Source organism: Glycine soja, chromosome 19 (genome assembly GCF_004193775.1).
Source record: "Glycine soja cultivar W05 chromosome 19, ASM419377v2, whole genome shotgun sequence".
NCBI classification, from domain to species: domain Eukaryota; kingdom Viridiplantae; phylum Streptophyta; class Magnoliopsida; order Fabales; family Fabaceae; genus Glycine; species Glycine soja.
Window position 1 is genome coordinate 28,921,379 of NC_041020.1, and position 23,560 is coordinate 28,944,938.

At 32.3% G+C, this 23,560-nt stretch overlaps 1 protein-coding gene and 1 pseudogene across 1 annotated transcript; both read right to left on the reverse strand.

Moving 5' to 3' along the window:
* Positions 1-6,025: 6,025 nt before the first annotated feature.
* Positions 6,026-7,856, reverse strand: LOC114399885 (BAG family molecular chaperone regulator 2-like). Its single transcript, XM_028362102.1, has 2 exons — positions 7,363-7,856; positions 6,026-6,452 (listed from the first exon to the last, which is right to left on the reverse strand). Exons 1-2 carry the CDS (start codon positions 7,607-7,609, stop codon positions 6,229-6,231), a joined length of 471 nt encoding a protein of 156 aa, XP_028217903.1. The 5' UTR covers positions 7,610-7,856; the 3' UTR covers positions 6,026-6,228.
* Positions 7,857-13,421: 5,565 nt separating this feature from the next.
* LOC114398696 lies at positions 13,422-21,817 on the reverse strand (annotated as a pseudogene).
* Between the last annotated feature and the right edge of the window lie 1,743 nt (positions 21,818-23,560).

The window sequence follows — 23,560 nt, forward strand, 5'->3', positions numbered from 1 at the left end:
TACAAGTATGGAACGAAGTTGTGTTTCCATTGTTCTATTTTTGTTCACACCCATATGTGCAAAGAAAATACAATTCCATCGTACAGTGTTGACTTATGTAACAAAATAGTGCTTCCATTGGTATGAACTTATGTCACCTCCACATGTGCTACAAAAACATGATTCCATTGTACAAGTGCATAACGCAATCATGTTTTTGTTGTGTGATTTTGACAGTCAGCATAAATGTTGGAATAAGGACCTCAACCTAAATTACAACACAATGTGCATGGTTAACAACAATTAACAAATTTTATAGTAAACATTATAGGACCAAAAACATTGGCTATTGAATTTTACCAAGTCTAAAAATGAATACACATAATAGTCTAAGTAATTATGTTGGCCAGGTGAGGGGGGGGGTCAATGTCCAAACCATTGTTAGGATCCTCATCTTGATTTCCCAAACCATTATCATTTGCATGCATTTCATTTGCTTCATTTCCCAATCATTATCATCTGCATGCATTCTATCTACTTGATTGGGATGGTAAAATTCATTTTGGCTTTCATCAATCATGTTTCTCCAACCATGTGACATTGTAACTTCAATAGAAATGAATGTATTCCAATCCATGTATACTCTACAAAAAACTATTCAATAAAATTTAGAAATAGGACAACAACAAAAAACACTTCTAGCAAAAAAAAAAAACACAACAGAAACATGATTCATTTATCGTCTAGGTTTCAACACAACGAAATCATGATTTTGCTGGATAAAAAAATTTAAAAAAAAAACCTTATTGAGTCTCAAGTGTGGTCAATGAAGGAGAGGAAAGGAGGAATTGGTAAGAGGGATGGGTTAGGGGTGTCATGAAAGAGGAAGGGAGAAGTGATAGAGAAAGGGTCGAAAAGGTTAGGGGTGTAGGAAACTCATAAGGGTAGGATGGTCATTTTGCTATAGCTGATAGTGCCATTAGCAATTGTGGTAGTGGAAATAGTAGTTCCCCATTCGTCTCTACTACTTGTTGGATTAATTGGTCATTACTACAGGGTCTTACTTTTCTCACACATTTTTATTGCTCTATTCACCTTTTTGTTTTCAAAAACAAAGGAAAAGTCAGTCTTTCCCCCTTTAATTCATTTCCTACATATGTATACTCGGAGGTTACAGTCTCTTATTATGCTACGAAGACTCAAATATAATTTTATTCATTTATAATAGTCACTATATATACCTCTCTCACAAAACTTGATTGCTGTAATGATGGAGGAGAATTTGAAAATAAAAATTTTCAACTGTTCTATGAGGAAATGGTTCTTCACAACTTCTCAACACCAAGAACACCTAAACAAATGGTGTAGTTGAGAGGAAGAATAGATCATTATAGCAAATGGCTAGGACCATGCTTAATGATAATTCTACTCCTAAGCACTTCTGGGTTGAAGCAGTGAACACTGCTTATCATTTACAAAATAGAATTTACATAAAACCTATTCTAAAAAAGAACTCTGTGAATTATGAAAGGACGAAAACCCAACATATCATACTTTCATCCTTTTGGTTGTCAATGTTTCATCATGAACACTAAGAACTACTTGGGAAAGTTTGATTCTAAGAGTGATGGTGGAATATTGCTTGGGCATTCTAAAACATCAAAGGCATATAATGTATATAACTCTAGAGCCTTTGTAGTTGAATAAGCTATCCATGTGAGGTTTAACGAGACCAAGCCTGATAACGAATTATCAGAGTTGGATGAGTCCTTTGCAGATTTAAGACTATAATATCAAACAAAAAACTCTACGTCATCTATTCACAACATAGAAGCTATAGTGTCCAATTCATCATTGGACGATCCTCAAGAAGAAATAAGAGAACCATCTGGACACAACATGACAAAAGAACCATCCATAAAGCCAAATCATTGGTGTTCCAACAGAAAGAGTCCAAACTAAAACATGTCTCAGGCTTCGAGGGCATACCGCACTAATATCAGAAATTGAGCCCAAACACATAGATGAAGCCATGGAAGATGAAAACTAGGTTAAGGCCATGCAAGAGAAGCTCAACCAATTCTAGAAAAATGATGTATGGAAGCATGTAGAGCTACCTAAATATAAGAAGGCTGTTAGAGCAAAACGAGTGTTAAGAAATAAGCTAGAAGAGAATGGTAAGGTTGTGAGAAAGAAGACAAGGTTAGTTGTGTTAAGTCTGGACAGTCCATTATCACAACTAGAAGATCTATGCTTGCCCATGATTTTGATGATTACAAAGGTATAAATTATTGATGGACTAATGAGTTATTTTCAAGTGAATAAGACCTACTACATACAAGTAAATAAGAATTGGTATGTGTCCATTGATTAGTGGAAAAATGGGTTTGTTAAAAGTAACATCCAACGTCCAATGCGTTGTTATAAACTAGTTTCCATTCTTTGTGAAAACCAATGCGTATAATTTAAATTTCAAGTAAGTAAGAACATAATAGAAGGGAATAGAAGAATTCACAAGAATATTCCTCAAATGTCATTATCATTGAAGAAAGGAGTACATCAAGTTGTCTGTACTTTTATTCTCTCTTTCCACAAAAGCACGACACGTAGCACTACCTCCAAATTGAGACAATGGTCAAATCAAAGACAAATGTTAATCCCATAACAAATACTTTCATGAAGTCTATAAAAAGCAACCAAGGCTCTTCTATCATTTACAAAAAGAAAATGAATGAAAATACGAAGTGAAAAACAAAAGCCTTCTAAAGTAAGAATTTGTCAAGTCATTAGACAATAGAGGACAATGCTTAATTAGTTCATTCATTGCACATCAAAGTTATTCATTTGTATTTGAGCTTAAGTGTTTATCCATTACATTGACTAATTTGAATCTGTGTATTCATTCAAATATTATTTGTTTGTGAAAGTCGGGAGTGACTTAGTATTAGACAATACTTGAGTATCTTGGATTTAGTTAGGGAAAGTCTAAGGGTGTGTCAGTAGTGACCTAGAGAATACTATTGTATCATGAAGTAGTAGGACAAAATACTTGTTTGTAATCAAGCTTTGATTAGTGAAACCCTCCACGAATTTGTGAAAGAGAACTTGAGATAGCTCTTATAAATTTTAAAATCATATGTGAAGAAGAACTGGACATGGCTTTGATTAGTGGAACCCTCACTTTTTGAAAGCAATCTAGTTTCTTATAAATTTTGTAAGATCACTTGGTAAAAGTTATGTGAAACTATGTTTTTAAAACTTTTTAACAATATTCTTAATTTGGGTGGAACTTTTGCATTTGATTTAGACTAATTCAATACTTTACTTGCAAATTTTTTATGCTTGTTAACAATTCAAGAATTTTTGTTCAATTTCTTTTTTTGGCAAAATCAAATTCAAAACTTTGAACATTAATTGGATTCTTAATCACATTATAATTTATATAGTTTAATTAACTTTAAGCATATGAGAAGGGTTTGATTCTAGTTATGTGAAGAGCAATACATGTGGGGAGAGGAGTTTCACTTAACCGATACCTTCTCGAGGGATTAGTCTTATAGCTTATAACTCTGGGAATACCTTACTCTCTAAAAGAAAGAAAAAGGAATATCTCTAACTCTTATTAATGGAAGAAACTTAGTTACTATACAACAGGAAACACTTCTTGCAAAAAAAAAAAAAAACTTATTAAACACAAATTTATAAATGCACAAAAAAAACATAAATATATATCGCTAAATGATGAAAATAACTATTATAGAAAACTTCCTAGAAATATATTATAAAAAAGGGTAAATAGTCACTTTTATTCTTGAATGTGTAATTCGTTGACAAATGCATCCTTGAAAGATGAAAAATACAAAATTTAGTCCCTAAAAGTGTAAAAAGTATAACAAATATATCTAACCGTTAACTTTCATTTGTCACCGTTAATAAAATAGCCTACATGACATAGAGAGACAAATTTTTCACGGAAATGATTGTCAATGTGACCATCTCTAATTGTCAGCATATGGGCATATTTGTCATATAATATTTTTTTAAACTTTTCGTCTTCCCATTTCAATGACAAATGTGTCCCTGAAAGATGAAAATATAAAATTTAGGTCCTAAAAGTATAAAAGGTGTGACAAATATATCCAAACGTTAATAGTAGATTATGACTAATTATTATAATTTGAAAAAATTTATAATGATTACAAATTTTTTTTAACAAACTCGTAAATTAAATTGAGACTAAAAGAAAAAAAAATCATTTTATAAACTATAAATAATTTTTTTACACTCTCATATTTGATGAAAGATTCAAGTAAAAAAATGCTTATTGTAAAGCATTATAGTTAAATTAGATCCATGGATAAGTTTTAGGAAAAATTGCAATTGCAATGACACTTTTAATTTGTAAAAAATATTGACCTCCTCTGAAATGATTTTTTTAAGGTTATGATTTTTTAAATAATCAGTCAATAAAAAATAATTGTGTATAATTTAAAAAAAAATTAAAAATCAACAAACTCTTATTATTATAATTTGTAATTTGATGTCATTGCATATACTAATAGACATTCATATTTTATTATGAAAAATTTATAAAAAAAAACAATTAAATAAATAGTGTTTGATTAAACAGAAATAATGATTTTTTTATCGTTTTACAGTAAAAAAAAATTATGTGTTAATATCATTTATTTAAGAATTAACAACCAAAGAATTGATTTTTTTTTTGTAGAGGAAGGAAAGTAAGAAGAATTCGCCAAAGTAATAAAAATTCACTTTCATTGGTAATATTTTATGCATGTCTCAACCGTTGATGAAACTTGAAAATTATATATCGGAAACAAACACTTACCAGTGTGATATAGCTCTCCCAAAATTTTGTCGCAATTATTATAAATTTTTCAAAATTATAACAATTAGTCATAATTTATTATTAACGTCTAAATATATTTGTTGCATTTTTTACACTTTCGGGGATTAAATTCTATATTTTCATCTTTTAAACGTATTTGTTAGCGGACTAGGAAGACAAAAAGTCAAAAAAATATTATATAACAAATATGTCTCTATGTTGACAATTAGAGATGAATACATTGACAATCATTTTAGTGACAAATTCGTCCATTTGTGTTATATAGGCTATTTTATTAACGGTGACGGATGAAAGTTAACGTCATATATATTTATCGCACTTTTTATACTTTTAGTGACTAAATTTTGTATTTTTATTTTTTAGGAACACATTTGTCATCTTCAATTAAAATTCCACTCTGATTAAATTCAAGAAAAAATAACAAAAGCTTGGGCGAGAATGTGAAATAGCTTGCCTTTGTTTAGTCTATCGTTATTCGTTGCTTGTTATAAATCATATAAAATCAATTGCATCCATTCGAAAAATAGTTCGAATTTCGAGAGATTTTTTGTTCTCTGGATGCTAACAGGATCATTAAACCGGACAAAGTGATCCTGTCTGTGATGGGCCTCTTCTATCGCTGACCATAATTAAAGGTTCGGCATTATTATTATTATTATTATTATTATTGAATAAATTTATTATTATTATTATTATTTATTAATATTAATATGACCACACATAAATATAAATTCGAATAGTTCTACTGATAAAGAAAAATCGAATAGTGCTGAATCATGATTAGGATTAATTTTCATTTGAAGGTTATGCAATTTTCATTTAAGAAAAATTGTTTTTTGACATTTGAACTAACATTCACGTCTCAAAAGATGTAGATTGTTATTACCATCTCAACCCATCAACCAATTTTTCTTATACTCTATTCGTATAATTAATCGTGTACGCTTAATTGAACTACCTTATGGACCGAACAAATTGAACTTTAAAACCCATAATCTGCCATCTTTTCTGAAAAAATTGTCCCAACCTTATCAAAGCTTCCCACTTTACCTTTATCATTGTTAATCTACTTTTGTCGGCGTGCACGCGTGGGTTTATATATTTGAACATAGTACATAAACCATCATAATAAGAAAATATAAAAATAATAAAAGGAATATTCAACACTTAAAGACATACAAGTAATCAAACTACGCAGGATGACTTATCATTTCATCAACTCAACATTTTTAATTGAGCGAAGGCTCCAGACATAAGGACATAATTAAGTTCCTAATCTATTGCAAAAAGAAGAAGAAAAGGTATCACTACATTAATAAACTTTCTCAAGCTTCCGTCGTGGTTAATACTAATTAAAATTAACGAGTTTGGTTAATTAGTCATACACTGATGGCACGACTAGGATTGTTAATGGGTTGGTCTCTTAAGCCAAGCAGTTTCTTCTCCTTTATTGCTGGATCCTCCAACAGAAGAACCTTGTCCTTTTCTCTAACCCCAACCATATGTAGATATTCATCATCATCTCTCTCTTTACCCTTGAAGAGAAGCCTTTGCTCTCTGGGCTCAAAACTTGTTACCAGTGAAAGAATCATTTTCAATTCTCCTGCAAATTATTAGTTGTTCACAACTTTTGTCATGCATATATCCATATGAGGTTTATCTCTAATAAGTGAAAAGAATAAAATTTTTGGGTGATAAATAAGCATTGAGCAGCTTAGAAAGAAAATAAACATTTTGGTTTTTTTTTTTTCAATTTTAACTTAACTAGTTAACACTTAAAGCGAGGACTACCTCAGTTATATATTACTCGGCTCTCAAAGGAAAAAATATTTGTACCTAGGTCTCAAGGTATAAGTAAATTATAATTATTTTTGTCTTAATGTGATTATTTTTAAAATATTCTTAATTCAACAGAAGATTTATGTTTGATATCAAAGTTTAATAAAAAATAATTTTAAAAGTATTTTTTAATTGAAAGTCATACAATTTAATATATTTAACTATTTTTTTTAATAATTTTTTAATAATTGAGACCGGAGGAAGTACCATATTATTAGCTAATATAAAATCTCTAATGCACTTTTTATGTTGATGATTGAAATTTGTAAGTGGTCTTATAACACTTTCATAGAACTAAGAATAATTACTAAAAGGGAAATATTTGTTACAAACTTTTTGACACTTTCTCTTGAGTACATTATCTATTACAAATTTAAATTTATTAAAAATTATAAATTTTTGTGGATCTGGTATCTCATTTAATAGTTCTTATTTTATAATTTTTAATAAATTTCAACGAATGAAAGAATATGTGTTAGGAAGAGTGTCTTGCTTCCTAGCACTTTTCATTACTAAAATATACTCTTGCTTAGGATTTAGATTTAGACCTATTTTGTAGAGGGAAGGATATCCTTCACTTACATACTATTTTGGCCAAATCAATGGATGGTCTCCAACCGAATCTATAACCAAAATTACAGAGTGACTATGAGAAAGGGGTGTGGTAGACTTACCAAAAGTTGATGTGGCCTCAATAGAAATTTCTTGAGATTGTGACATAGTTGACACTATAATTGTGATCATTCCCTCCCCTGCACTTTGGTTACTCTTCCTTTTTTGAACAAGCATGCCACCAGGCCTAAGTTCCCATTGGATTTCACCAATGCTTCTGCAATCCTTTTCAATGGGTGGTGTTGCTTTGTGCCCATTTCCAAGCTTGGAGCTGCTTCGGCTAAACCTCATTGACCTCAACTTAATCATCTTAATTGCTTTCTTTCCTTTTTCTTGGAAGAGCTGAAAGAGGAGTAGTAAGAGGAGTTGAAGCAGTTGGGGCAGTTATATAATACTAGAAAGCGTGCATAAGGACGAAGAAAACCATGAATAAAATATATAGTTATGCCCTTGTGTTGCTAAAAAGCAAGACTTAAAAGAACAGGAAAAGCCAATGAGTTCGGAACACATGGAAGACAAGTGAGGCATTGTTTTTCCTGCTGATTTTGTAAATGACTATGGCACATGGGTGGTGGATACCTAAGAACACGCTTGCTTGATTAGTGGACCAAACTCAACACATATCAATTGCTACTAGCTACGTCGTACTTTTAAATTGAAATGAAAATTTTTGGTCAAAGAAAATGATAGTTCTAAGAACTGGGATTCCTCTAAAGTATTATCCACTTTGGATAGAAAAAGAAGAATCTCAATCACCCGAATAAATATAATAAATTTAGAAGTTACTAAAATTACTTCTGTAAATAGTAATTGATGCTAGTTATTTTTCTTATTAAAAAAAATCACTAGCTTTAAAATAAATAAATCTTAAAAGCTATTATATAAATGTTATTTCAGTATAAATGGTATTTGTTAAAAATCAATAATTAAAAAATTAAATATTAAGTAAATGTTTTTTAAAGCATTAAATATTATAATTTATAAAATTAATTTTATTTTTAATTCATTAAAAATATTCTTGTGAGATTCATTAATTCTTTATTAAATAAGAGTACACCGTCTTTAAATTATTTTAATTTTTTATTTTAATTATTCCTTTTTAAAGTTTAAAGCATTTACATCTTGCCTGTAACGTAATTTGTTATATATTTTATTTCATTAGTTTGTTCTAATGTAAGTCATAGATAAATTTTCTCAATATGTGACCCTCAAAGTTATTAAACACAAATATTGAAACACTATTGTAAACTCCGAGACTTTAAAGAATAAAATCAATATTTAATAGTAAAAAATATTATAAAATTTATTTCATTTTATAAAATGTAAAAGTAAATAATAAGACTATCAGAAAATAGTTATCAATAAGAAGGAGAGTTACTAAGAGAGGAAAAGTGTGCTCTCAATAACTTAATTCATATTTTTTTCCTCTGCAAAATAGGTTTTTATATTAAAATTGGTAATTTCAATACTTTAAAAGGAATAGTGTATTTTTCCATGAAAAATTGGCATTGCGAAGAAAAAATAGATCGTACCTGATCCAATTTATATGTAAAACAGAAAAATCATGTTTTATTGACTCTGTCGATAAATGAACTATATGATTGAATTAATTATGCCAAAGTACCATTTTTTTATGTTGCGTTACTCTAAAAGTAACATGTAAACTTGTCCTTTTATGAATGATTTGTACGACAAAACTGTCAAAACAACATACTACAAAGTAACTAGCAATATGCAAAATTGATTATAAACTCCGCTGCATGTATAATTTGGGGGGGTTGTTCTTGACAGGATCATGAAAACAGGAAGGAGACCAATTGAAAGAGATACGTCATCCTTTGGATGTTAATACCCAGCCCTACATACTGAATTGTCTGCAAATCTATGTACTCTAAATACATAAATACCACAAAATATGTGAGACTTAATTTGTAGGAAAAAAATGTATTTCGTCCTCTTAAATATGCAAATATAAAAATATTTAAAATTCATTCCTTCAAAATTTCAGTATATTTTTCTTTATCATAAAATGAAATGTATCATTTTTTAACCCGGATGTAAGTTCGGATAAATCGGAACCGGCGATGACTTTTTATATCGGTTATACATATAATCAATGTAAATATGATATTTTTTTTATATCGACTATGCATATAACAAATGTAAAAAGTTATTTTTGTATATTGATTGTGCATATAACCATTGTAAAAAAGTAATGCACTTAGATTTGGATTTCTGAACCTTGTTCCGACAAGCAAAAAAACAATACATTTTAATTTTATAAGCACAAATAACATACTAAAAATCTTATGAGGATAAATTTTGAACATTTTTATAGTTATGAGGACGAAAAAAATATTTTTTAATGTAATTTCTATCCGGAACATAAGGAATATTTTTTTTAAAATGCTAACAATATGGATTGAACCAAGGCTCTCCTAATTTAAAGGTTTAGGTAAACCACCGGTTTCAGCAAATTAGGCTAAATTCTGGTCCAAAATAAAATTCAGTTTCATACAACACTTAAGGTTCAATCCACATAATAGACAATCTTGAATCGAAGCTTGAGTTAACCCAAATCATAATTATTGACGAAAGTCAACGACCAAAAAATGTAAATTCGAACAATAAATCATATATTGGCTAGCATAAAAGCTGCTTTGTTGCTACATCAAACAAAGTAGCTCTGTATCTCCAAAATAAAAATAAAAACAAAAACATAGTATTGCAATTTGTAAGTCTTGGGATTCATGTTAGGGAATCTAAACTATCTCATACTCATTTAAATATCATTAATGTTAATATAGTAGGTAAGCATTTATGAAATATGGTCACTTTGATAAAATCCTTATTAACTTAAGCATATACTTCTTCCGCTTTCAAATATAAGAAAAAAAATTAACTTACATTTATTAAGAAAGTTTTTCAAAATCATTTGATAGTATCAATTTCATTTAATACTAATACGAAAATCACTTTCTTTGTCGGTTAATTTGCGAATTCTAAGTCGGTTATTAACCGTCGTCATAACCAACATCGTAGAAAGTCTGCACATTCTAAAACGGTTCCATAGAGAACTGTCTTAGAAAAAGATATCATTCTAAGATGATTATTAACTAAAAATTATCTTGAAAGGATATCTTTTTAAGACAGTTCTTAGTTAAAAATCATCTTAGAATGGTACATATTCTAAGACGGGTTTTTAGAGAACCGTCTTAGAATGCATTTTAAAAAAAAATAAAAATATATTGAGGGTTCTAAGATGGTTTTGCAAAAACCGTCTTAGAATGTAGACATTCTAAGATGGTTTTTTAGATAGCGTCTTAGAATGCATTTTTTTAAAAATAAAATAAAATATATTGACAATTCTACGATGGTTTCCTCAAAAAATCGTTTTAGAATGTAGACTTTTTAAGACGATTTTTCAGAGAATCGTCATGGAATGTTTTTCTTTTTTAAAAAAATCATATACATTAACATCCCGTATGAATTTTGACCAAAGGTATGCGCATTGGAAATAATGTACTACTCAAGATGATCAAACTTTCTAAATCACTCAAAGTTGTTGTTAATCCTTCAAGATTTTCATCCTCTATTAATGATCAAAATTTTTCATCATCTCTCTAATTTGATAAAGTCAGAATAACTGTTGGTCAGAATAACTGCCTAAAATGAAAATGAGAATAGTCATAATCCACCCAAAAAATGAATGAATAAATGGATTGTTAGGGAGACCAGTCAAGGTCACAGTGTTTTGCAAAAATGCTCCAACCATATGGGATCAACATAGGCTTAAAGGAGCACTCAAATCGGGTGACCCCCAAGGCCTACACTCCGAAGAGTCCGTCAGGGTCTCTCCCTCCTGATTCAGGTCTAACCCCTAAAATCATTTTAACACACAGACTTTATCTATGAACTGTACAAAACACACGACTCCTCAATTGTTCTCAAAATAGTTTTAACTCGTCGTCCTTTAAGGGTCTTAGCATTAACTCGTCGTCCTTTAAGGGTCTTAGCATTAACTCGTTGTCCTTAAAGGGACTTAACATTAACTCGTCACCCAAAAAGGGACTTAGCATTAACTTGTCGCCCTAAAAGAGACTTAACATTAACTCGTCGCCCTTAAAGAGACTTATAGTCGTGTGATTGTATAATTCATAGTTCAAAATTCAATGCACACAACATCTCAATCACGCGCATACTCAGTTTATCACATACACTTGATCTCAATCACAATGGTATAATCTCAATAACAATACTATAATCTCAAAGCAACATGTTATTCCATAATTCATCACATATTTCATTCATAGACACTACTCATAAATTATACAATACCCACGACCTCACACTCGTGTTTTCAAACACGTTTAACACATTGCACTACAATTTAACACTAATTCCTAAATAGGAAACCTACAATTTTTCTTTAACACTGCACATCAACACTTTTCTCAATATCAACACTGGTCGAGTTACTATACAATTCACAACTCATAACATAATTATTGTCACATAAGTGTTAAACACAAACACTTATTTGCAACCAAATATCATTCCCACAATTTAACATCTCATAACTCATACACATCACACAATAATCATATTTGCAAGACACAAAACATATATATATATATATATATATATATATATATATATATATATATATATATATATATATATATAGTAAATCAAGCTACATTATTTTTAATCAAAAGAGTTTTTATAACAATTAATTTAATGTTACATCAAAAGAAATTATCACTAGGCATTAACCTTACAACTTATTTAATTTATTATTTTAGTATTACAATAAATATATACACACAACATGTTGATCATCGTTGTAGAAAAATATAGAATAAGATAATAATTCATATAAAATAAGTCATTAAAAATAATACTATTTAGAATATAATTCACGTTAATAAAAAAGAGCTTATTTTTTTAAGGGTTCACACTCAACACAAGAACACATTAATTTCACAACAATTTCTCATTGGGACATCAACTGGTTCATCAAACATATATAATTCACAGTTATAATTATAAAGATAAAATAAAAATTGCAGAAACACCCCAAAACTCATTCTAATTGATACTCTAAGGATCCCTACATATGTTCTCACTAATCCCCAATTGTGAATAACCCATCCCTTACCTTTAAGTGGACTCACGTGTCTTCTGAAAGCGATAGTGGAATCTCTAGCAATTTCCTGAGATTCCTCAATTTTTTCCTCTGATTGCTCTGATAGAGTTCTCAAACGTTAGAGAAAAAGAGAAGGGATTGAAGCTTCCATTTGTACTGTCTTCATGCGATGCATCTATCTCCATCCAAAGATACTATTTTGCAAATCCCAACGGTGAAGTCATGCAGAAATGAATTCCAAACCACATATCAAAATTTTACGACAATCCAACGGTTAACAAATCCGGGATCATAGTTTTACTGAGACAGTTTTGGGTTTTTACGGGAAAAGAAAATGTTACGATGCGAAGTGTATTTCTCTCAGCTCCGACATTTTCTCGTAATTCCCAACAGTGGAAAGCCTCAGAATTGAGTTGTGAACCTGTGCTTAAATTTCACGACTATCCAACGGTGAATGAGTCCGAGATCGTCGTTTTTGTGAGACAGGTTTGGCGGTCTGCGAGAAAAAGAGAGGGTTTTGGGATGAGAAAGAGGAAAAACGAAAATGAGGAAAAGAGGAGGCATCGTCGGTGTGAAAACTAACCTAACATCGTTATTTATACCTAGGATACTTACAACTTATTATTTACTCTATTTATTTATTTTTATAATTTTATAAAAAAAAAACAAACTATATTTTATTCTTTATCAAATGAATAAAATACACTTTTTATTTTCTCTAAAATCATTATTTTAATTAATAAAGTTATTTCTCCTTATTTATTTAATTATAAAAATTCTTATCATTTTATAAAACTCCATTTATTTATAAATAATAATTTTTTTTAATTTAGTGTACGAAAAATAAAATGTTACAGCTAATTAATATTTTACCAAATTAAATATTTGGATTTCAAAAATGTATCAATTATACACACACGTAGTGTTTTTCTATCACCAATGTACGCTTTACACACCAAATGATATCAAACGTTAGGAAGTACCGAATAAGTTACCAATGAGACCGGTAGCGCCATGGTCCGCATAATAAATGAAAATGGTGTCATTCGGACCACTGTTCACAACCTTGCCACTGCCTGCCTCCAGAGAGAGCACTTCGGTTACCACTAATTACAGCATAAAAGTTTTCTGCAGTGGTGGCATCTCCAGTATAATCCTATAAAAGTATACTATTAATTTTTCCACATCAAAATGATAATTAAGTGGTGATCTATTATTTAGAAGATTTATAAATTAGACTTAAATAAACTCTTTTTAAAGGACTTAAATAAACTTTTAGTTCCTTTGGCTTAGATTATGTATGATTTTGGTCTTCAATTATTTTGGTGCTATAATTAAGTTTTTTTTATTTTTAAATTAAGTAAATATGCTTCTCTGTTTATCTTTTTTTTTTTTTTATCTATAACTCCCAAAATAAACTTAATTCAAAGGTTTTCATAACCATAGAACCATTTGAATGTTTATATATAATTGATTTGACACATGAAGTCATTTCAAAAGTTTATAAAAATAATAAATTTAGTAAACACTTAATTAATAAAATTTGAAGGATTTTATAACATTTGAGTTAGGAATTCAAAGGAATTTTTTTATAAAAAAAAATATTTCAGGTGACATTTGATGTTTCAGTTTTAATATGGGAAGATTTTTTGTCAAAAAATGAGAATGTGAAGATTGTATGACTAAATTTACTCAAGGCTTGCCTTCTATGACGACTTCTACTATGGACCAATTGTTCAAATAATTCATGGGTGCACCACTAATACTAGTACTTAAATTTATTATTAAAGTATTCCAATAATTGAGATTAAAATTAAATAATTTTTTAACAATTAAATAAAAAGCGAAATGACAACTTATTTTCTATCTTCTTCCTCCCATCCCACCCCACCATCCAGAAAAAATCTTCCACCGAAAACTGGGAAATATTACACAAGTTTTTCTCACATAACAGCAACACATATCCTTGTCATGCAACCTCTCACAGTGGTCCACGCAACCATTAACACTAACGACACATGCATTCTCACAGTGGCACACGTGTTCTTTTCATGCCCTCAGAGGCCACTAAAGAAGGAGAAGGTGAAATCGGTCTTGACTCCCCGAATCACCGCCTTTCAAGTTACAAATCCTGAATCAAAGCACAATTTGTCTAAAAAAATAGAAACTCAAATCCGATGATGCGCAGTGCAATTCAACAATGGACTTAATATAGAAGTAAATGGTACATTATTTACTTCAATGCAAACAACAAAGCATGCTTTGTAATTTGTGTTGCCACCTTCCAATATCTTAATTTTGAAGGATCTTGGTCCACATAGAGTAACCCCAACATTTCTCTTATGTGTTTACAAGTTTGATTTAATTTTCTTAATTGACATCAACCCAAAGAAGTTGATGTCGATTTCCATTATGTGAGTTTCTGTAGCGTAAAGGTCGTCAACGTCATCTTCAATCGGTGGTGTGTAATAAGTCAAAAATAAAGGGTCAATTAGTTAGTAATTAGATAAGATTAATAGTTGGTTATGATTAGTATTTTATTTTAAAGATAAGATTAGTAGTTAGTTATGATTAGTTTTTTTATTTTAAAAAGTCAATTAGATAAGATTAGAAAGTTATGATTAAGATTTTATCTTAAATAATTAGATATGATTAGGAAGTGAGAGTATAAATATCTGTGTGTACTCATAGAAGGCAAACAGAAAATAAAAGTTATTTAATTTGTTTCCTCTTTCGTTGTGTGAGTAAAGAGTGAGTGAAGTTACATTAAAAATTTATTTCTAATTATAACAATTGGTATCAGAGTGCTAGGTGATGATGGTGACAACAAAAGAGCTTGAGACACGCATGAATTCTTATGAGAAGATTGTCTCTTATCTTCAAGAATCAATGCAAAATTCGTTCGAGATGATACAGAAATCTATCAAGGGACTGATGGTTTCGATTACAACCCAACATAAGAGACCTAAAATCACAACTGAGGATGGAAATCATAGTGGGACTCATGAACCCATTGTCTCGGTGTTGGATAGGGCACAAATCCCTTTTCCCTCTTTTGATGGTTCTAATTATCGAGAATGGAAGGCAAAATCCAAACAATTTTTTGAATTGGAATGAACACCGGATGAGCAACGAAGTCGTTTGTTGCTATTGTCCATGGATGGTAAGGCTTTTGCTTGGCAAAGGCATTACATGCAGAATGTGAATAACAAACACAAGATGTGGCAACAGATTTTGTAAGACGCACGCAGTCGATTTGATGTTGGTGCATTCGATGACCCGGTGGCAGAACTTGCAAGACTGAAGCAAGAAGATTCCTTGATTGAGTATCTTGAGAGGTTTGACACACTTTTGGCTCGTATTGCTATACTAGAAGAGTTGGCATTGAGCTTTTTTCTCTAGTTTGACTATCGAATTGGAGAAATTTGTCAGGGTTCATAGACCTTCTTCAATTCAGGAAGCAGTCAGAATAGCTAGACTTCAAGATGAGGTTCTTCATGAGATGACCAAGAAGTTTTCTCCAACAAAACTGATTCAAGAAGATTCACAGCCAAGTATTCAAGAAACTGGTCTGTTACATCACAACATCATAGAACGATTCCAATTACAACTTTGCATCAGCAACAGACTCAAAACCTAACATAGCCAACACATCCAGCTGATTCTAAGGTATCTACTACCAATAATAATTCCAGGAAGTAGGTTAGTGACAGGATTGCTAGAGGGTTGTGTCAATTCTGTGGTGACAAATGGGATCGAGATCATAAGCAAAAATGTAAGGTGTGGGGTAAGTTAAATGCTATTTTTTCCTCACAAGATCAAGAGATTGTTGACATATAATCTGAATTTGATGAGGATCACGACAATGATCTCATAAAGCACATTTTAGATATGGTTAAGGATGTTGATGTTTGTATTTCCCTTAATGCTCTACAAGGTGTGGCTGGTGGTAGTACACTGCAATTGCAAGGCATTATTAAGAAACAAGATGTGCCATTCTTGATGGACACCGGAAGCACACATAATTTTATCAGTGCGAATTGGGTAAAAACATTAGGTCTCAAATCTCAAAATATTCAAGGTTTTCTAGTCACGGTTGCATCAGATAAGTAACTTGTGATAACCAAGAAGTGTAGTCAGGTGCAATGAAAATTTCATGATCTTGTATTTGTCACTGATTTCCTGGTTTTGCCGAGTAGTACTTTTGGTGTGATCCTAGGAATGCAATGGTTTAGTAGGGGAAATAAGTTGGAATTGTGCTCAGCTAACTATGAAATTTGAACATCAAGAGAAGATGGTTTGTTTACAAGGTGAGCAAGCATCAACAGATATGAGTGAACTTACAGGCAAGCTGTAGATAGCATAATGTCAAGCTATGTTGCTTGCTATAAGAGGACCATATTGATACAGTGATTCTTCAGCTGCTGATTTTCAACACCTAACTCAAAGTCAACAATCTGAGTTTGATGCTCTATTAGCAACTTATCAACAATTTTTCAAAGAACCTACCACTCTACCTCCCAAAAGAAGATATGATCATAAGATTTCATTGCTCAATGATAAATCATTTTGCTTGAAACCTTATCGATACCCGCATGCACAAAAAGAAGAAATTGAGAGGCAGGTGAAATCATTACTTAGCATTGGATTTATTAGAGAAAGTGCTAGTTGCTATGCATATCCACTAGTACTGGTTAAGAAGAAAGATGGTTCTTGGAGGTGTTGCACAGATTTTTGAAAATTGAATGCTCTAATAGTCAAAAATAAGTTTCCCATGCCATTAATTGAAGACTTATTAGATGAAATTCATGATGCATGTTACTTTTCCAAGTTGGACCTCCGGAGTGGTTATAACCAAGTTCGGATGGTAGAAGAGGACATTCACAAGACAGCATTCCAAACGCATAACGGTCACTATGAATGGGTGGTTTTGCCTTTTGGGCTGACCAATGTGCCAGCTACATTCCAGAACTTGATGAATGACATTTTTAAAGATTATCTCAGGAAGTTTATCCTTGTATTTTTTTATGATATTCTGGTATATACAAAAACCTGCTCATAGCACATTCAATGTTTGAGTACAACATTACAACTCCTCCAAGACAATAGCCTAGTTCTCAATCACAAAAAATGCAGTTTTAGGAAGACAAAAATAGATTATTTGGGCCATTTGATCTCGGTTAATGGGGTGCAGCTAGATGAAGATAAAATAGTGGCAATAAAACGTTGGCCTAGGCCAACAACAGTTAAAGAACTCAGGGGCTTCCTTGGGTTATTAGGATATTACAGGAGATTTATCAGAAATTATGGGAAGATAGCTCAACCTTTGACACAATTGCTGCAGAAAGATACTGACTTCAAGTGAAATGGGGACACAGAAAAGGAATTTTCTACACTAAAGGAAGCCTTGATCTCAGCTCCTGTACTGGCCTTACCTGATTTTGATCAACCCTTTACTGTGGAGACAGATGCTTCTGGAATTGGCATTGGATCTGTCTTAATTCAGCAAAGTCATCCAATAGCTTATATCAGCAAAACAATGGGGCCAAAATACCAGCTTTTGTCTGCATATGAAAAAGAGTTCTATGCCATTTTGTTTGCAGTCAAGAAATGGCAACATTACTTTCTTGGGAAACACTTTATCATCAAAACTGATCAAAAGGCACTTAAACACTTTCTAGAAAAACCTCCAACAACTTTAATGCAAAATTGGGGACTTGAAAAGCTTATGGGACTGGACTTTAGCATCGAGTATAAGCAAGGAAAAGAGAATGTGGTAGTTGATACATTGTCGCGACAACAACCAATAGGAAGCTTAGTAGCAATCTTCCAGGTAACATCCCAATTGATGATGGAGGCTAAAGACTCATGGAAGCAAGATCATATGTTATAGAAGATAGTGGATCAAATAAGATTGTGTCAACAACTGTATAAGCAGTACACATTTGATGGCCAATTCTTGAGAGGCAAAGGAAAAGTAGTCATTGGAGCAAACTCAGCACTCAGAACCAAAATACTACATCTTTTTCATAATTCTGTGATTGGAGGACATTCTGGAGATCTGGAGATTATCTAACTTACAAACGAATTAAAGACCAATTCTATTGGAAAGGGTTGCAGAAAGCAGTAAAAAAATAGGTGCAGGAGTGTATCACTTGTCAACAGAACAAGCCATTATTAAGGATGCCAGCTGGATTACTTCAACCATTATCCATTCCTGATAAGGCTTGGAAGTCTATTTCAATGGACTTTATAGTCGGTCTTCCTAAGTCGAATGGCATGACTGTCATCTTTGTTGTTTGTGATAGACTTACAAAGTATGCACATTTCCTACCATTAGCTCACCCTTTTGGAGCTGCTAAGGTGGCACAGTTGTTCATGGATAACATCGTGAGGTTACATGGATGGCCAAGTGAAATAATATCAGATAGAGATAATATATTTATGAGTGCATTTTGGACGGAACTAATGAAGAAGCATGCAGTCAAACTTCTGCCAACTGCATTTCATCCTCAGACAAATGGGCAAACCGAGGCCCTCAATAAAGCACTCGAAATTTATTTAAGATGTGTCATTGGTGACCTGCCGAAGAAATGGTCAGAGTATCTTTCTTCTGCAGAACTTTGGTACAATACAAAGTTTCATAGTGCAACTTAGTTGACCCCCTTTGAAGCTTTATACGGCTATCCTCCACCAATGCCAAATAGTACTCTAACAGGAGATTCTTTGGTGGAAGCAGTGGATTATACCATCAAGACAAGAGAACAGATAACAAAGTTACTTCACCATAACTTGCTTCACGCCCAGGAAAGAATGAAACATTATGCTGATCTCAGACGAGTGGACAAGGAGTTCAAATGTGGAGACTGTAAATCATGAAGATTTTGATGATGTCAAAAAGATCAAGCCTTGGATAATGGTTGTCATCATCAATAAAGGGGGAGAATGTAAATCATGCAGGTTTTGATGATGTCAAAAAGAATTTGCTTGACAAAGGGGGAGAATGTGGATCGTGCATTGTCTTGATGATGTCGCAAAGAAATCACTTGATTGTCATCATCAAAAAGAGGGAGAATTTGATGATGCCAAAGAAGAATCAAACAAGGCCGCTTCAAAGAATAAGCATTTGCTTCAAGATTAATTCAAGAATGCTTCAACAAACAAAGTCTTGTTTCAAGATTCACTAAAGATCAAGCCTTGCCTCAAAACAAAGGATTTCAAAGTCATGCAAGGCTCTGGTAATCGATTACTAGGAAGTGTAATCGATTACCAGAAGGGAAGAATGAAAAAGAGTTGTTGAAAAGGATTTTGAATTTGAATGTTAAACATGTAATTGATTATCATATGTCTGTGATCGATTGCCTGCAACGAAACTCCTGAAATTCAAATTCAAAAGTCACGACCCTTCAAATTATAATTATGTAATCAATTACACAAACATTGTAATCGATTACCAGTGGAGAGTTTTCAGAAAATCTGCCAACAGTCACATCTTTTGATTGAATTTGTGAATGGCCATCAAAGGCCTATAAATAGGTGACTTGGGTACGAATTTTGAAGAGAGAGTTTTGCTTGTTCAGAACATCTTATCCTCTCAAAAGGAAATGAGAGAGGTTCCAAGAGAACTTCATTGCCAAATGCTTTCTCAAAAGAAACTCTTAGGCAAACACTTGCAAATCCATTAAGAGTTTCTCCATGGACTTCAATTGTAATATCCTTCTCTTCAAGAGAGAATTCTTCTTTCTTTCTTCTCATTCAAAGAGATTGATTAAGAGACTGAGGGTCTCTTAAGTTGTAAGGATTCCTGAACACAAGGGATGGGTTGTCCCTATGTGGTTCAGACTTTGTAAACGAATTTTTACAATAGGAGTGGAAAATCTCAAGTGGGTTGCTTGAGTATTAGACGTAGGCACAGACTTTGTCGAACCAGTATAAAAATAGTGTTTGCATTCTCTCTTCCCTTATCTCATTTATTTTGTTGCAATCAATTTTGTCTTTCATGTTTAAAAAACATTATTAAATTGATTGCTGCTTTTTCTGCATTTTGAGCCTATCTCTTTTAGAAGGGGGTTAAAAGTTTATTAGTGGGAAATTAATTCACCCCTTCTTAAGATTTCTAAGGCCGCTGGTCCAACAGAGACCTAGTCTATTTAAAAATTCAGTCGTACAAGCAGCTTACTTTGGCAAACCATGCTTTCCACAAATTAGTAGCTAGGTACTATGGGCCTTTCAAGGTGTTGGAGCGAATAAGGAAGGTTGCTTACAAACTTGAGTTATCCACTGGAACAAAAATACATGACGTGTTTCATGTATCTTTGTTAAAGAAACATCATGGTGCCCATAAGGTTTCAACTGATTTGCCGATGTATAATGAGGAAGGGGAAGTTCAATTGTAGCCACTAGCGGTCTTGGATAGGAGAATGAAGAAGAAGGGAAACCGAGCTATCACTGATGTACTTATCCAATGGCGACATACCAATCCCGAAGATGTTGTTTGGAAGGAACTTTATGCAGTACAACAACAATTTCCAAATTTTGATTGGAATTCTAATTGGCTTTGAGGACAAGTTTGTTTCAATGGGAGGGATAATTGTAATAAGTCAAAAATAAAGGCTCAATTAGTTAGTAATTAGATAATATTAGTAGTTAGTTATGATTAGTATTTTATTTTAAAGATAAGATTAGTAGTTAGTTATGATTATTATTTTATTTTAAAAAGTCAATTAGATAAGATTAGGAAGTTATGATTAGGATTTTATCTTAAACAATTAGATAAGGTTAGGAAGTGAGAGTATAAATATCACTATGTACTTATTGTAACATGATGGTCGTTATTTATGTTCGTCTTCGTCTTATTTACCGCACCATTGGGAAGGGGAAGAAGAGAATGGATAAGTTAAAGTAAAGGTAAAGTTAAGGATAAAATTGAATTTTAAATAATAATAAAAAATAATAATAGTAGTGGATGGTTCACCCATGAACATCTTATTTAATTGGTGCACGGTAGAAGCCATTTTAGCGAGGAATTGTAGAAACGAATTCAAATCTAAACTTTGTGAGAATATCAAGGCTAATCAGAGGCATACCTTGGGAACTCCTTTATAAACATGTGGATCGTTTGGTTTATTGATTTTAGTGCCAAGCCTTGGGTTTAGATTATGGTGGGCAATGTCATCATACATGAAAACAATGATGTTTTCATCTTTAAGGCCACCATTCTTTAGTATTTGGTAGGCATGGCAAACATCTGCTTGGTGCCTATAATTATCATAACCACTTAAACCAGCAACAAGAACGACCCATCTCTTTCCCGTTGCATTCTTACTGTGCCCTGCATGTACCTCTAATGGATTAGGTACAAGATGCATGTTGGAACAAAGAAGCTCTTTACACACACTCACACAATATACTCACTCACTCCATGTTAGAGAATAAGAGAAGATGAAAGAATTGATTGAGAAAATAGAGGGAACTTAGAATTCTGGATTAAAATTTCTGCACTCTTATACATCTCATTCATGATCACTATTATTTTTATACTCACTGCATATGTAACTACAACAACCTTCATAGTTGTCAAACTAAATAACTCCTAACTCCTAACTAACTAACTGAATTACAACATACATCAACATCCCTCGTTAATTCAGATTTGTCAAGAATGTCACTCCTAACTTGTCTCTCAATTCCTTGAACTTGATAGACTTCAATGGCTTAGTTAGTATGTCTACAACTTGATCTTCGGACCTACAAAACTCCAATTCAAGCTTCTCCTTACTCACTTGATCACACAGGAAATGAAACTTGGTTTCAATATGTTTACTCCTGCCATGTGCCGCAGGATGCTTAGCTAAATCAATTGTTGATTTGTTATCCATCAACAACCTCATAGGACTGCAATTTCTCAAGTTCAGTTCTTCCATTAAAGCTTCCAGCCATAGAGCTTGACAGGCTGTCATAGCAGCAGCAATATATTATGCTTCACATGTTGACAAAGCAACTATACTCTGCTTCTTTGAGCACCAAGAGATTGGTAATATTCCAAATTTGAAAACATACCTAGTAGTGCTTTTCCTATCATCCTTATCACCACACCAATTTGAATCACTATAACCAAACACTTATCCTTCTATATTCTTCTGACTGTAAGGATATAAAATGCCAAGATCCAATGTTCCTTTCACATACCTCAAAATTCTCTTTGCTGCCAAGAAGTGAGGTGTCTTTGGTTTCTCCATAAACCTGCTTATCAACCCAACACAATAGGCAATATCAGGTCTGGTGTTACATAGGTACCTCAATGAGCCTACAATTTGATTGTACAAGGTAGGATCAACTTCTTTCTCATACCCATCTATTTGCAGCTTAATTCCAGTTTCAGTTGGTGTGATAACAGGATTGCAATCCATCATATTGAACCTCTTCAGAATGTCTTCTGCATACTTCTTTTGATGCATGAAAATCCCTTTACTGGTAGAAACAAATTCAATACCCAGAAAGTATGATAGTTCACCAAGATCAGACATTTCAAATTCATCCATTATTCTTCCTTTGAACACTCTTATATCTTCTTTACTACTGCCAGTCACTAGCAAATCATCTACATAGAGACATATTATCAAAAAATCACCAAAATATGTGTTTCTGACATAAACTCCATGCTCAGTAGTACACTTGGTGAAATTCTGTTGTACTAGAAAGCTATCAATTTTCATATTCCAGGCTCTAGGAGCCTGCTTGAGGCCATATAATGCCTTATTCAACTTGTAGACTTTATCCTCTTGTCCTGCAACTACATAACCAAGTGGTTGAGTTATGTAGACTTCTTCTTCAAGTGGCCCATTCAAGAATGCTGACTTCACATCCAGTTGATATAGAGACCAATTTATGTTGCAAGCAGCTGCCACAATGAGCCTAACAGTTTCAAGTCTTGCAACTGGAGCGAAAACCTCATTGTAATCCAAGCCATGTTTTTGCATAAATCCCCTTGCTACTAAACTTGCCTTATACTTGGACACATCTCCATTAGGCTTTACTTTAGTCTTATAGACCCACTTCACATCAATTGGTCTTTTTCCTTGAGGCAAATGGACTAACTCCCAAGTCTGATT

Coding starts and splice junctions, on each gene's coding strand:
- LOC114399885 (XM_028362102.1), bottom strand. CDS start 7,609: ATGATTAAGTTGAGGTCAATGAGGTTTAGCCGAAGCAGCTCCAAGCTT. Junction 6,453..7,362: donor TGAGGCCACATCAACTTTTG/GTAAGTCTACCA, acceptor AATAATTTGCAG/GAGAATTGAAAATGATTCTT.